This window comes from Ostrinia nubilalis, chromosome 21 (assembly GCF_963855985.1).
Source record: "Ostrinia nubilalis chromosome 21, ilOstNubi1.1, whole genome shotgun sequence".
NCBI classification, from domain to species: domain Eukaryota; kingdom Metazoa; phylum Arthropoda; class Insecta; order Lepidoptera; family Crambidae; genus Ostrinia; species Ostrinia nubilalis.
In genome coordinates, this window is record NC_087108.1 from 12,723,763 (window position 1) to 12,738,530 (window position 14,768).

Here is a 14,768-nt window from a genome sequence, read left to right on the forward strand (position 1 = left end):
AGGTGATTTGAGAAGTAGCGCGTTGCAAGTGTTCAAAACAAATTTTTATTTGATTCTTATTGCTTTCAAATAAATAAATATCCTTGGATTAGACACTACGCCTCTAGTCCCAAACTAAGCAAAGCTTGTACTATGGGTAGGTACTAGACAACGGATATAAACATACATAAATACATACATAGTAACACCCAGACCCATCACAAAAATTAAAATTCATCATTTCAATTTCTGCCCGGCCGGGAATCGAACCCAGGACCTCTCGACATAGTAGTCCGTTCTGAACCACTACACTAAACGGCCGACAATGAAGTGAAATAAAATCAAAATACAATGTTTAGTAAAATTTAAAATGACTTAGGACTAAGATGTTTATTTCAATTTCAAACTAGGATTCAACGTTCACCGAAGCGTACGTATTAAATATAAAAATGGAAAAAAAAACACATTTAATATCGACTCTACTATTTCATTATGTTAAAAACAAACATAAATTACATAAACTATTTCTAACATTTTCCTATAAACTTCCCCATAATTTTTGTAAGGACTAAGGACCAAGTTTAAGCGTGATCTTGGTGGTGTATCTACTCAAGTATACTTCAGTATAGCGTTCAGAAAGTGTGTCACATAGTTATGTTTTACCGGAGTGGGTGAGGGCATGATAGCCCGAGTTTTAATAGCGAGGCACAGGGGAGCTGTGGAGTGGCTATGGCTTATAATATTTTACAACATGGAATCTGAGATTAGACTAATGTAAGTTAGTTTTCTGTTGGTAAAGTATCTGGACAAAATATTGTTTCTTCTTCGTAAATAAGTAAATCTATGTCCTTAAGTCCTTATAAGTACTCTATATTCAATCGAAACCAGGAAGATAATATAAGAGCTCAAGGAGAATATAGTTAAATTCTCAGATAGAGCTCAAAAAACTTTAATGAAATCACAATCATCATGATATCCAACATCCTCGTTGTGAACGCTTTTGAAGAAGAATACTATGTGATAGAATAATAAGTCACTCTAGTTAGTAGAATCCTTCTTACATACAATATACAATCCGTTTAAAGTAGTGGTAGAGCAAGCTATGTATATTTAGGACGTGTAGAAGTACCCTGGAAAGGGCCTATGTGCTGAATAAAATATTTGAATTTGAAAGGCAGGTCAGTATAAAATGATAACCTTAGCCGTATTTCTTATTACTTTGACTAAATTCCAAAACTTTACTCTTTATGTCGACTCCACGCCTCCTTTAGTCCATCTGAAGCTAAAAGCATCTTTGTCTTACCCAAAACCCATTTTAAGGCTGCACCTGAATCCTTCATGAGTTCGATCAATTAGACGCGATCACGCTTGACGCTTTTACAAGTTAACTGTTAACACGTTCGCTTCTACAAGTTAACACGTTCGCTTCGGTTTTGGTTTCACGTGAATTCGTTATGAGTTTGTATTTATTAGGTTTGCGGTACTTTTGAAGTTAGGACAAGATTGCTAGATTATGTTAAAAAGTTTAATAAGTTAATATACATAATAGGAAAGAAAACAGAGTCACAAATGAATCATAATTACATAAAAGATGTGAGCTAAATCCTTAATTTGAACAAGAATAACTACATTAGGTAATTTATCTTCTATCTAGTCAAGTAAACCTTGACTATTTGATACTTTTACCTAAAAGTAGACTTATGCCCGTTTTGACTATCAATCCCTAATTTTTAAGTGACCCCTATGAAAACAAAATTCCTGTTATGTGTTACCATAGGGGTCACTTAAAAATTAGGGATTGATGGTGAAAACGGGCGTTAAACCCTAAGCTATTCTAACCTAAACATACATTTTCTTAACCTAATCATAACAAACTGTGGATTTTAACATCAAACTTTCATGTCATTCTTTACATCATTCACTTTAAATGTTCACAAACCCTTTTCTCCAATTCAAATGTCAATACAACTACAGATACAACTACAAAAGTAGCACAAATAATCTCATAATAACAAACCTAAAACCTACTTTCAGTTATAATTTCTAAACCAATATAAACCACCAATAATGAACCCCATAACCCTGATACTTTAAGTCCCGGAATCTTATCGAATACAAATTAAGAGACTGTCCCGATATCCCATAAAACGTCCCAAAGAACCGACGTAATCAAGGTGACCTTACCTTAATAAATTGAGCCGGTGAATTGATTAAAACCATTTCAGGTGAATTAATTAAGTATCTTAATTAATAGGATATCCCGTGCCCTTATTGGCAATATTCCTTTCATAAATTTATTGGGACGCCCTTTGAGATGCGGCCTCTGATAATGACCCAAAGGTATTTATTAATAACTGTACTTAGTTAATTAATATGCATTTTGTATCAATTGTAACATTTGTAACTTAATTGCAAAATCTGAATAATGATTTGTCAAAAAAATAACTTATCAAAAATTCCTACATCAAGAAAACCTCTACTAAAACACCTTACGAATATATAGGGTAAACCGTATAGCTATTGCCCACTTAAAGATTTCAAACACATTGAGATGAAAAATTAAAGAAAGCATTTTAATTATCGACCATTTATGACTTTTTTCTTATAACTCAATAAACTGTTAAACAGAATTATTAAGAGTTTTTAGTTAAAACTTACGTAACTTAGAAAATATTGAAATAAATTTAAAATCCTCCAAAAAGTACAGTCATTGCCCATTACTTACACTAATTGCCCACATCAAAGCACAGTAATTGCCCAGTATCTTAAAACAAAATAATCAATTTTAAAATGACAAAATAGGCTTTAAATAAACAAAACAAAACATTAAACTTAAATTCTAGTAATACAGTCTTCAAAATTTCAAAATAAATTGCGTTTGGCTTTATTAACATATTATCAAATATTTCTTGAGCTGATGTTGATGAGGCAGAATCGGTAGAGACAGAATCATCTACTTCAAAACATAGATGACGCAAAAATTTGAATTTTATATGAAAATTTTATATGTATTTATTTTTTTATCTCCTTTGATATCAGTTTAAGTGGTTGCTCAGATTGTTCAATTAGCTGTTGGTTATTCTTCCCTAAAGTTGTATCTATTTCCTTACAATTAACATTTTCACTAGTAGATTTAACGTAGGATTTTCATTTTTTGTATTTGCGTTTGAATTTTTATCAATTTTTTCAAGCCAAACCATATTTTTCAGCAAATTTATCTTGTAGATAAATTGTTGGATACATCTTGTACAGCTTCGATCGCTTTTTGCAAATTTTCTATGCTATATTGAACTTTTGGAGTCTTTGGCATACTGAAAATGAAACATTAAAAGCCATTTTAATATTTATGCCTGTAAATTGCAAAACAAGTCTAGCAATGAGCAACTTAAACAGTGCTACTGCATGGTGGCAACACTCTAATAATAATTGCCCTGGGCAATAACTATACATTAACATATGGCAATAACTGAAATGATGGTGGGCAATAACTAAAAATATACAGATTTACGTGCGGTGATTACCCACCGTTAAAATGACCGTTAGAAATCAAATTTTATCAGTTATTTTCATTGATAATGGAGAAAACACTTATAATTTCATCATGACTATACACCATTAGTTGAATATTAAATAACTTGCAAAAAAAAATTAACCTCTAAGCAAGTAATTCCTTCGTAAAATTGTTAAAGTCTTTACCTGTTTGAGTAACATTTTCACCCGTCTTGACAAAATCCGCCATAACTGTTTTTTTAGTGTTTCCTATTGTAAATTTTAAATCTACTGTACATTGATCTCGGAGCCATCTACTTAGTAAATTCAAATCTAACTAGAGTGATTCAAAGTCAGCACCTGACAATATTATTCTTAAAGTGGGCAATCACTACCGGTGGGCAATCACTCTCTGGTTTACCCTACGATGTTTTAAAAACATTTAAAATAATGAATATACAGTAAATACCTCACACCAATTACATTACACTAACTACACCCCCAACTTATACGCATAAGTTAATAAACGTATTGGTACTAAATAACTACTAATAGTTGAACAATCAGCCTTAATTACGGCATTGTTAGCGAAAGACCCGACGCGTCGGCCAACCCGTCGCAAAACAAACGACTATCCGGGCCCGAGTCGGCGTATGTCGGCGAAACAAGCGAGCATCGGGCTCTCGGTGGCGCGATTTGTCGGCCAAGAGGCGGAGTTTGCCGACTAGTCGCGCCGAATATCGATTCAATACAAGATTTTCACACCTCCACAGTTGCACGTTAATTACAATTTAATATATCGCCAATTAAACCGTTGATCGGTATAACCCGGGCGTGTTCGGAGGTCGCAGGTTGTCTAGTGATGCTGGAGGGTGTGTATTTTGGGACAGAAATGCAATAATTTATGTTTGGGACAATGTAAATAGCTTTTGTGGTGCCTAGGAGAACGCTGAACGATTTCAATCAATCAATCAATCAATCAATAATTATTATAAGTGTCCATCACAGTGATATGAAAAACAAGAAAAATAACAAAAACGTAGGAATTTCAAAAACTAAGATCTGAGAGACAATGAGACCATTTTGAAGCACTTAATGATTTTAAGCTTCAGTGTCCTTCATATTCCTTTGGAAACCTAATCGAAAGCCTACACACACAACTTGAGAAAAAGTTTTTTTAAAATACACATAAGACAGTTTTACACTACAACCTAATATTGAGATATATCTATAAATCTAATGAAAAGCAATGTCCCACACAATCGGGACACTTACAGCCACAAACGTTCGCTCTCGGTCGACTGATCGCAGATACTGTTAGCATAGCGAATGCCCCAGGCGATGCTCACAGGTAGCAATCGTCTGCAACTGCTGGATTGCAACATTTCGCCGAATTCACAACTTTGCGACGTGCGCGATCAATTTCGATGGCAGTTAAATTTGTGCAGTTTGTATCAACGTGTTGTTACTTCGGGCGTTTGTGAATAGATTTGTGTTGGGGAACTTTATACACATTTAGGGACTAGTGTCCGACCGAAAATAGTTTTACGACCGAAACCGAAACCGAAAACGAATTTCGGCAACGGTGTCTCTTTCGGCCGAAACCGAAACCGAAACCGAAATTTCCTTACAAGGCTCATATTTTGAGGGATAAATAAAGAAATGCGAAAATGCACTGCCTGAAAGAATCGCACAACCTACTCCGACTACATGACTAGCCGCGCTATGGCACCGGCTGGGAAGGGGTATCTTTGTTCAACAATAGCTTCGAAAGTAATAGACGTAGACTAATAAATTTACATGCGTTTTGTAGAATAGCTCAAATGCTAATAATACAATGCAAATAAAACATACTTTAACAACCTGGTTTTTCTTGTGTTGGAAAATAACTGAAAAAGAAGTGAAAAATGTCATGGTTTTTCTACTTAAATCCATTCCTACTCCCTTAAAATGTATGAAACTTGTGTCTGTTTTCTACTTTACTAATAGATCATTTTATCAGCTATCGCATGACATAAAATATTTGCTCATTAGTGTTAAGGTGCCGGGCACGCAGTCACTTGTTTTTGAAGGAAGAGGTGAATTCTAAAAATTAAAAACTTAAAGCCTAGTAATTTTTTGAGAAATGGGTCAAGCCCCAAATTTGAAGTATTTTCATCGATAAAATTGTCCATAGATCACGCCCTTAAAGTTTGATCACTACATGCCCGGACACATTGTATAATACTATAGATTAAGTATAAACTATGATCGTAATGCACATTCGGTTTCGGTCGTAGTTTCGGCAAGTTTGCCGCCGAAAACGAAACTAAACCGAAACTCGTGTTTTTACCGAAACTCAACCGAAAACGAAACCGAAACCGAACATTCGGTCGGACACTATTAGGGACAGTTTAAAACGTTTCATAACAAATTGCTAACTCTATTTTTTTATTCTCATCTTTGATAAGTAGATCAGGTATTGCTATGACCTAACTGACGTCTGAATCTTCTAGCACACTTACACCAACATCATCATCATCAGATCATTTAGTCTCCACTGCAGAAACTTAGCTCTCTAACTCGTGGAACCCTAATGGACGCTTGAGACCGTAGCGTCAATTGATTTCTATTGTCTCGACTCGCTGGTACTTGAAGGGCATTTACCAGAACCATAAGGAAGTTTCTCAGCTATAGAATCCCATCAAGTGTGCAAGCTCTATCTCAAATTCTAACCAGCTCTTTCTTCTTGTTCCAGTATGCTTAGAGCGTTGGACCTCGGAGCGGGTGAGCGCTCACTAGAGCGGAAGCCCGAGCCTCTCCGCTCGCCGGCCATCGCGCCTCCTATGCGCGACGAGCGGAATTCGGCCGAGCGCGAGCGCAGCTCGGAACGACGCGACACCGGTACGTACAAAAGTAAATACTCAACAATGTATCTTCTTAAAGCCGTATACTTATAGAAAAAAACGCAAGAGAATGAAATCATTTTCTGAACTTGAAGGTAACCCATCATGATAAGCAGTGATTTTTATGAGTATGCGGTTTTAGACCCATTGCTTCCAATCTGCTCTGATCACACCGGTATTGGTTCAGTCAGTCTATGAAGACTCCGTCCACTAGTTTCAGTCGACCCCGGCCAGTCCAGCACGCTCGATGTATGTGTATGTCCGTAGCTAGTACGTGTTCGCTTCCTTTTCGGCGCGGAGTACGAGGATTCCCGCGAAGGATCCCTCCCCCTCCCCTCCTCGTGTTCCCGCGTAACCGTGCTTTCACCGCAGGTGCGGAGGAGTGGCCCAGCACGCCGCCGCCGCTCAACAACAACACCACGCACCACAACAACAACGGGCCGCTGCCGCTGCCGCCGCCCAGCCCCTTCCGCTTCGACGAGCACCGGCCCTACCGCTTCGCGGAAGACATGGGGCCGCTGCCGCCCGGCGCGCTCGTCGGCCGCCTCGGCGACTCCCTCATCCCCAAGGGGGACCCCATGGAAGCCCGCCTCCAAGAGATGCTCAGATACAACATGGACAAATACGCCAACACCAACCTCGACACGCTCCACATAAGCCGGAGGGTCCGAGAGCTGTTATCGGTCCACAACATCGGCCAGAGGCTGTTCGCCAAGTACGTCCTGGGGCTGTCCCAGGGCACGGTGTCGGAGCTGCTGTCGAAGCCCAAGCCGTGGGACAAGCTGACGGAGAAGGGCCGCGACTCGTACCGCAAGATGCACGCGTGGGCGTGCGACGAGGCCGCCGTCATGCTCCTCAAGTCCCTCATTCCCAAGAAAGGTACCATCTTACACTTATTTGACGCATTTGTTCATAGCAAACCTCGAGACGACTTCGCTTACGTAATTACTTCAATGCAATTAATTTAATCACGAAATAAACCTAAGCGAAGTTCTCCTCGAATTGCACTAAACGTTTTCAAAATTGGTTAGGGCAGAGCAGTGAGTCTGGCTGTTGACGAAAAATTGATCGCTATTTGTTCCCTAATTTGAATCAAGTTCTTTGCGGAGGTCACGGCTCATTGCTCCTTCTGAAAGGTGCCCAATCTTCCGACCGGTTTGGCGCGTCACCGCTATCGTAATTATCAGGCACCTGACAATAGGCCTCATCAATCAGCGACCGTCCACCAGCCATCTGGGCGAGATATCGCAAACGCTTCACACTGCACGAGGCTCGCTTTAGCACTATTTTTATTTGTTAATTTTTGTTTTACTCCTCACCTTGTCCTTGTCCAGTGAATCCTAGACCTTCCTCGTTTCGTCGCGTGCGGGAAGCGTGCCCCCCGTGCCCCCCGGGGGTGGGGGACACGGTCAAGCGAGTGCCCGAGTCGTTGTATGGCGCCAATTTATCGTTTTAATACGTGCTACTTCTGGCGAGCTCCCGCGTCTTTTATATCCGAATTATTAAGCGAAATTTTTTATATTTTGAAAAGATAAAGCCCGTTCCAGCGCTGCTTTCGAGCGGGTTCTCGTTCCGCATAATATTTATCGAGCTGGGGCAATGGGAGCCGCAGCGCACGCAGCCAAAAGAGGACAGCCGGCTCATTTAGAGCTATGATTAAGAAAACTTGCATCTTACAAGTCATTGCAGTGTGATATGATTTGCCTGTATTTTTGTGCAACTTTTCTGTTTTACTAGCTCATGTCAAGATACTCCACAAGATTATAAGGTATTTACTATCATAAGATTACATTTAAGTTCAACAACCAAGAATGAGCACATTTTACTCGTACACAATGACTCAAGCATCTTAGATCTCTTGAGCGATTTCAAGGCACCGAATCGCGTCTTGCTAACTGAAATCAAAGCTTTTAAATTTATATAGACAAAAAGTGACATTTCCGTCAACAATTAACATCCAAGTTAAAATCTGATGTTTTTTTAAGATAATTTCGACGGAAAAACTTGCGTCTTTTGAACTCAAAACACAATGATCTGGCTGTCCTCTCTCGGCTGCGGCGTCCGAAACGAGCAAGTGTGGCGAACAATGAAAAGTAAGCGGACACGCACCTAGCCGGGCACAATGGCTTAGCCGGCGGACCTAGACGAAACTCAACCCTGTGTCTAGGCAATAAAGACCACGATCCACGCGGCGGCTGCACGACGCCGATTAGCAACGCATTGTCCGAAAGACATTTGACACTTGTGAGGACCTTGGATTCGCAGCTTTGTATGGGGGCTCTGAGATAGAACTGCTGGGTGTAAAGTTAACTATCCTATAGTATGAATAGGCTGTAGGCACAATACGTTGAACTTATAAAGAGATACAGACAAAGCAACGTTTTATTTCATTACGTCACATTTTTAATTTACGTTATTTAATTTTTTAACACCTATGTAGAGTCTTCATCAACTTACTATACTTCCATGATTCCTATTTTATGTCTATTTCTTTATAATGCAATTTAAATTGTAAAAAATCCTTCATAAGGTAACTGATCGCCATCTAATAAAGCAATTACAAAGCGACCGCGCACAGACCCCTTCACCGAATAAGACCGGCGCAGAAATTCGGAGGAATTAAAAAGAGCGGACTCATTGTAAACCGGTGTACACATTAATGACAATGCTGGACAAAGTATAAATCTGTGGAGACAATAGCCTGCATTAGCCTTTGTCATCGATGGGGATGAGCGGATAGATTGAATTTCAGATACCGGAGCTCTTCTTATTTCGGATGAAATTATGCATTTGTTTTTGCGATTAGAATTCCTGGGTATTGTCCCGCTCTTTTGTAGGGTGCAAGCAATAAACATCCGAAAAAAGACTGCTTGAACTATGACTTTGAATGGTTACGCTTTGGACGTTGTTTCGTGTAGAATTGGGTTCGAAAGGGTTAGAAAATAACACTTTTTGACATGACTTAGTTGTCCATTACAAAAAAAGATTCCGAAAGTTTTGGATAACCTATGATTTTAGTGTAGTTTTTCTAAGGAAATTCTCAATCTTGAATCGGACATTCCTCTCGTATGTCCCACTTTCCCGTGTAAGCGTCCGGTAATAACCAGTAATGGCGGGCCCGTCACGCCACCGATAATCAGCTGTAATACGCGCGTGGGAACCCATCACTACGCCTTTGCGCGGTTGACAACTCCAGAAAAAAAGTAATGTCAAAAGTGCGAAACGCACCTTCTTTGTCTATGCTTTAGACGAGAATTAAAAAAGAATCCAAAAGTACGCTACTACCATTTTTTTAAATATAGCAATACTGCCAACTTTTAAAATTTAAATTGAAACTTTTTGTGTTAAGATGGTTTTGTTTAATAGAGAAGCGATGCCAAATCCACAAAAACTATGCTAAAACTGTCTTTTCAATGCTAATTTTAACTGATACAACTTTTAATTGATTTATAGTCTTTTTAGTTCTTTTCAACAACAAATAATGGACATATTGTATGTATACTCTACCATAGAGCACCAGCTCTATCAGTCTCAGTATTAGCAATTGTCTCAGCTTACATTAGAGGCATAGACACAAATTAATTATTACACAACCGCCCACCGGCCGATAACAGCACTTGCGGGCAATTCCATAGACCAGCGGCCGTAGTCTATGGTCTATACAATCCGCAGTATGTCATTTGCGTTGTTATGGCATCGCATTTCCACGGTTTCCCAGTTCCCACGATATATATACATAATGCATGTCGTCCTGTCCGTTTGCGAAACGATTGTACTTCGACGTTCGCACGTGATGGTTTTGAGGTTAAATGACATGTATGTGTTTTCTGTTACATACAAGTTACATTGTCGGCGTGGACAAACGAGTGTCTCAACGGATAATGGGTAATTTTTCCCCAAACAGTTCAGCACTTTTCTAATTTTCAAGCAAACGCCATTTCAGCTAGAACTATAAAAGCATGGAGTACATATTTGAATAAAGAATGATAAATTGCTTTAGTTATCCAGGTTGAACTTATTACCCTGAATTGGAGTAGAATTATGACAATATCATAACACAATATGACCGCATAATACTTAATGACCGGCAAACAGCCCCGTCCCATATTAATTACTATATCTCATCGCGTAATTACAAAAACGCATATCCCTATGCGAGCCATAGACAATAAAATCAATTACTCCACACGACCGCCCATACAATTTGTTATTAACTAGATCCGAGCAAGAAACGGCGTAAAAACAATTATGAATTAAAGTAGGAGGGATTCGCGGGCTATCAGCGAATATTAACTTTTTTCTGTTGGCAGACATGAGCATTACTTGACTATCGTTTATCGTAATACCCGACGCATGCAATCCTGGCTAAAATGCTAGATTCCATCGCCGGCACTTTAAAAAAAAAGTAATCTTCGGGATGTAAAAGACGATAAAATTTATTTTTCGTAAAATAGGAAAGAATGTGCGTTTTAATTTAAAATGATACTTCCAATAGTTATTAGATTATGGTAATCAGTCCACTTTACGATACATTTCGCTACCTTCACGCACGCGAACACATCATCGATCTATCACCGTATATCAATTTTAATTCCGTTCCGGTACAATAACTATGCATTTTTCCACCCCCAAGCTTCGGTTTAAGTTAAGCGCGTTTTATTTATTCACTTAATCCTTCGGTCCAATTAACCTTAGTTACGGCTGCCATAATTATTGCTCTTATTACTTGCAACACGGTTCAGTGATGAAATGCCGGCACAAGACTTTCGCTACACTCCCCGTGATCGATACTCAATGAAATTCAACCTTATTTCGTACGAACAAACCCCCACATCGACATTTTAGCAGCAAATTAAATTTGCAAACGCCACCATTCATATGACTCGAAAAGACGCGCCATAAATAGATTGGAAACCATTTTAATTAACGTGTCCATTTTAAAATTAGAACGCTTATTTGAAAAAAAAAGCACGCGACTGGCAGGTTTTATTTAAAAGATAACCACTATTCAGCAAAACGCCAATCTTTATTTCGATCGTGACGTCAGCGCGTCAAAATGGAAATGACAGCTGTCAGTTCCGCTTACGCGTTCGGATTTAGTGGGGTCTGAATGGTTTTCAATAGTTTTTCGTGAGGTGGAGAGAAATGTTGGCGGCAATATTTGGACAAAGTTGGCCCCTCGGAGCGGCCGAGGCGTGGAAATCTATTTTCAATGGGCACTATCGGCCGGCGCAGGACACGCTTTACGCCCGAAGTTGGGCGTTGCTCCTTCGCCGCCCTTGTAGTGCTCTCGACGAGCGTTAAGCAAATTTTAATATTCAATTGTGCTCGGATTTGTCGAGCGCTTCAGATTTTGTATTAGGACTGCTCTAAGCGATTAGTGTTAAGTGTGCTGATACGAAGTTGGCGAAAACGGTTGTTTTGTTCTGTTCAGAGTTTCGGCGGTTTGATTTTGTATTTTCTCTCTCATTACTGTAAATGGGCTTGTAATTAACCAATTTAGTCCGATTGAAATATGAGTTAAAGACTGGAGAATAGATGGTAAGAGCAGTTGCAAGTTGTGCTTAACACAAGGACCTTTGTCCGTGAACATGCGAACTTATTAAGTACGCAAGCCCCGCGCGAGAGCAATAAGTTATCGACGTGTCCGGCGGCGCGTCAGAAGCGTTTAGACGACTTAAGACCGGCGTTAGGGCTGCACACACTATGGAGCGAAGCGAACTGTCACATAAGACTACCTCTTTTTGGTGGCAAGTGGAGCAATGAGATCGGTTCGGCATATCAGAAAGATAGAGCAAGAAGTTCTTAGTTTACAGCTTTTTCGCAAGCTTTTCCCAAGTGTATAAGCGCCTTGTATTGGCCTAAGTATGTATTGTATAAAATATATACAGGTATATGTTCCATCCTAGACAGCATCTCACTTAACATCAGGTGCGATTGCAGTCAAATACCTGCCTACCAAAAAAATCTTTCGACTCTTTTGACTTAATCTTGTTGTAAATAACTATACGCTTAGCATACTCTACATCAGTCTTTCCCAAAGTGGGCGATAACGCCCCCTTGTGGGCGCTGCAGGCTTAAAGGGGGGCGGTAAGAGACCCAGAAAAAAAATCGGGACGTTGTGTAGAGGTTTGGGAGGCGTCATTTAGTAGGAGGACTCTTAGACACCGACTGAGCTCGACTCTTGACTACAAAAATGGGGGGCGCTAAAAAATAATTTATTCTCAAAGTGGGCAGTAGACTAAATAAGTTTGGGAACCACTGCTCTACATAGAGTCATCTCAAGGTGTAGCAGACCTATCGTCGTTACATGCCTATTTAGCGTCTCTACAATGGCTATCAATGTGATTTGTATTTCTAAGGTTGTTTGTCGCTCCGCTTAAAATCGCTACGACAAAGCCCTAAGCCAAATTCCGAGGACATAACACTCCATCGAATGCAGAAACCTCGGCTAACTTTGGAAACGATTTCGGAACGCTCGCTCGGAAGGACATCGGACGCAAATTGATTTCGGCTACCTAAACTTTGAATTGTCTTATCTGGGATAAGTGAAGGATGTTACGCTGAAACTCTTTAAAACTTGCATTTACAGTCATTCAGTCAGTCTCTTTTGCCTGAGAAAAGTTCAAACACATATCAGTCTATTCTGATTCAGTAACTCAATCTTATGGCTCTGAGCAGATAAAACTCTCATTACGATCACAAGCGAGGGTCTGGCAGTCTGGCATGTCAATTAAGGCCGGGTAGCAGAGAAAATGGCGAAAATGAGGTTTTCATTTTTCATTTTTGAGGTACTAAACAGTAAAATTAAAGGCTAAGATTTTTATTGGGCATAGTTGAGGATATTTTCTAGGGCTATTAACGGATGGAAACACGATTTGATGAAGTTGACTCGATAGAATAAATTCCCAAAGTTACCTCTATTCGTTTTCTAATTATGGTTTTATTTTTAAAATAAGCGATTTGAGATTCTAAATCTTTTACTAAACTAAAGTTCAGAAATAACTTGAGGGCTTTTAACGGATGGAATTTTTATATTGCGTCTTATTTAGTTACTATGTTAAAAAATGTGGAAAAAATCGTCCATGACGGCTTGGACAATCTCAATCAGTCGCGCGGTGGCGCTTACGGAGGACGGACGCGTGTCAGTTTTTTGGACGTGACAGTTCGCGATTTGTCAATATTTTTGACAATGATGACTTTGATGAGTCACAGTATAATAATATCAGTGTTACTGGAGAAAACTAAAATATTTGATAATTAAGAATTATCAATTTTGTCTACCTATTGAAATTTAAATCGTTCGCATCCTTTTAAACGAAGACTCTACTCATGATACATAGTAAATTCCTTAAATTAAATATGAGACAAAACCAATGAGTTAAAATTACATATTAATAGTACCTACATACAATCGTCTTGTTACACTTATTAGAAGAGCACACTGATACATATAAATAATAAAAAATTAGGTCAGTGGGTCAAATATAGGGGCAGCTGCACGTCACTGAAAGACGATTCTGTTTACTCGGCATCTGGGCTGGAGAACATGAACCCTTGTTTACAGATGCAGATGTAAATGGAGTTATAACTGGACAAATTTTACATGAAATGTTTAACAGAAATCAGTTAAAAGACACATACATGGAATACCAATAAGGTTGCGGAGGGAAAGCTACCTATTATAAACTAGCGGCCGCCCGCGACTTCGTTCGCGTGGACCTTGTTTTACCCCCGTTAGATATTATCATGTTGATAGATGGCGTTTCACGGCTTCCCCTGAATGAATATTTACGAACGTCATACAGTAGTTTGTCCAGCGCTGTAGATTTTAACCAATGACGATAGGTAGATGGCGCTTTTTAGACACGTCTTATTTATTTATTGAAATTTGTTTGTCACATATCGTCATAAGTTAGCCTATATGTTAATCTGGGTTATAAACAATAATACTATAAAGTTTCAACAAAATCCGTACAGTAATTTTTGCGTGAAAGAATAACAAACATCCAGACATCATGACATCCAGACATCCGAACTTTCGCCTTTATAATATTATAGTAGGATAGGATATTCACAATCCAAACTAATATTTACTATTTAGCATTTACTTACAGTAAATATATTAGTTTGGTTTTCACAATCGAACGGGTGCGAATCGACCCGTTTGAGAACTAGTAATCGCATACTACTAGTTAAAAAAAGAGTCGATTCGCACGCGATTTTAATACTTCTAATACATCCGGGCGAAACGCCTACTAAAAAAAAATATTATTGAAAGGGGACGTTTCGCATATTCGTGCGAAGGAAAATCGTGCGAAACTACTACTAACCCAATAGGGGGTAATAGGATGTGTTGGTAAAATATGATCAGTTAAAAAAATAACACCTTATATAAAAACCGAAAAATTCTTA

General features: G+C 39.0%; 1 protein-coding gene across 1 annotated transcript in view; it reads left to right on the forward strand.

Moving 5' to 3' along the window:
- LOC135082550 (homeobox protein cut) overlaps positions 1 to 14,768 on the forward strand; it is a 45,517-nt gene that overhangs the window by 9,279 nt on the left and 21,470 nt on the right. Inside the window, exons 2-3 of the mRNA XM_063977349.1 lie at positions 6,206 to 6,351; positions 6,726 to 7,232. Coding sequence (XP_063833419.1) covers positions 6,207 to 6,351; positions 6,726 to 7,232 — 652 coding nt within the window. The 5' untranslated portion in view covers position 6,206. The remainder of the gene's footprint in view (positions 1 to 6,205; positions 6,352 to 6,725; positions 7,233 to 14,768) is intronic.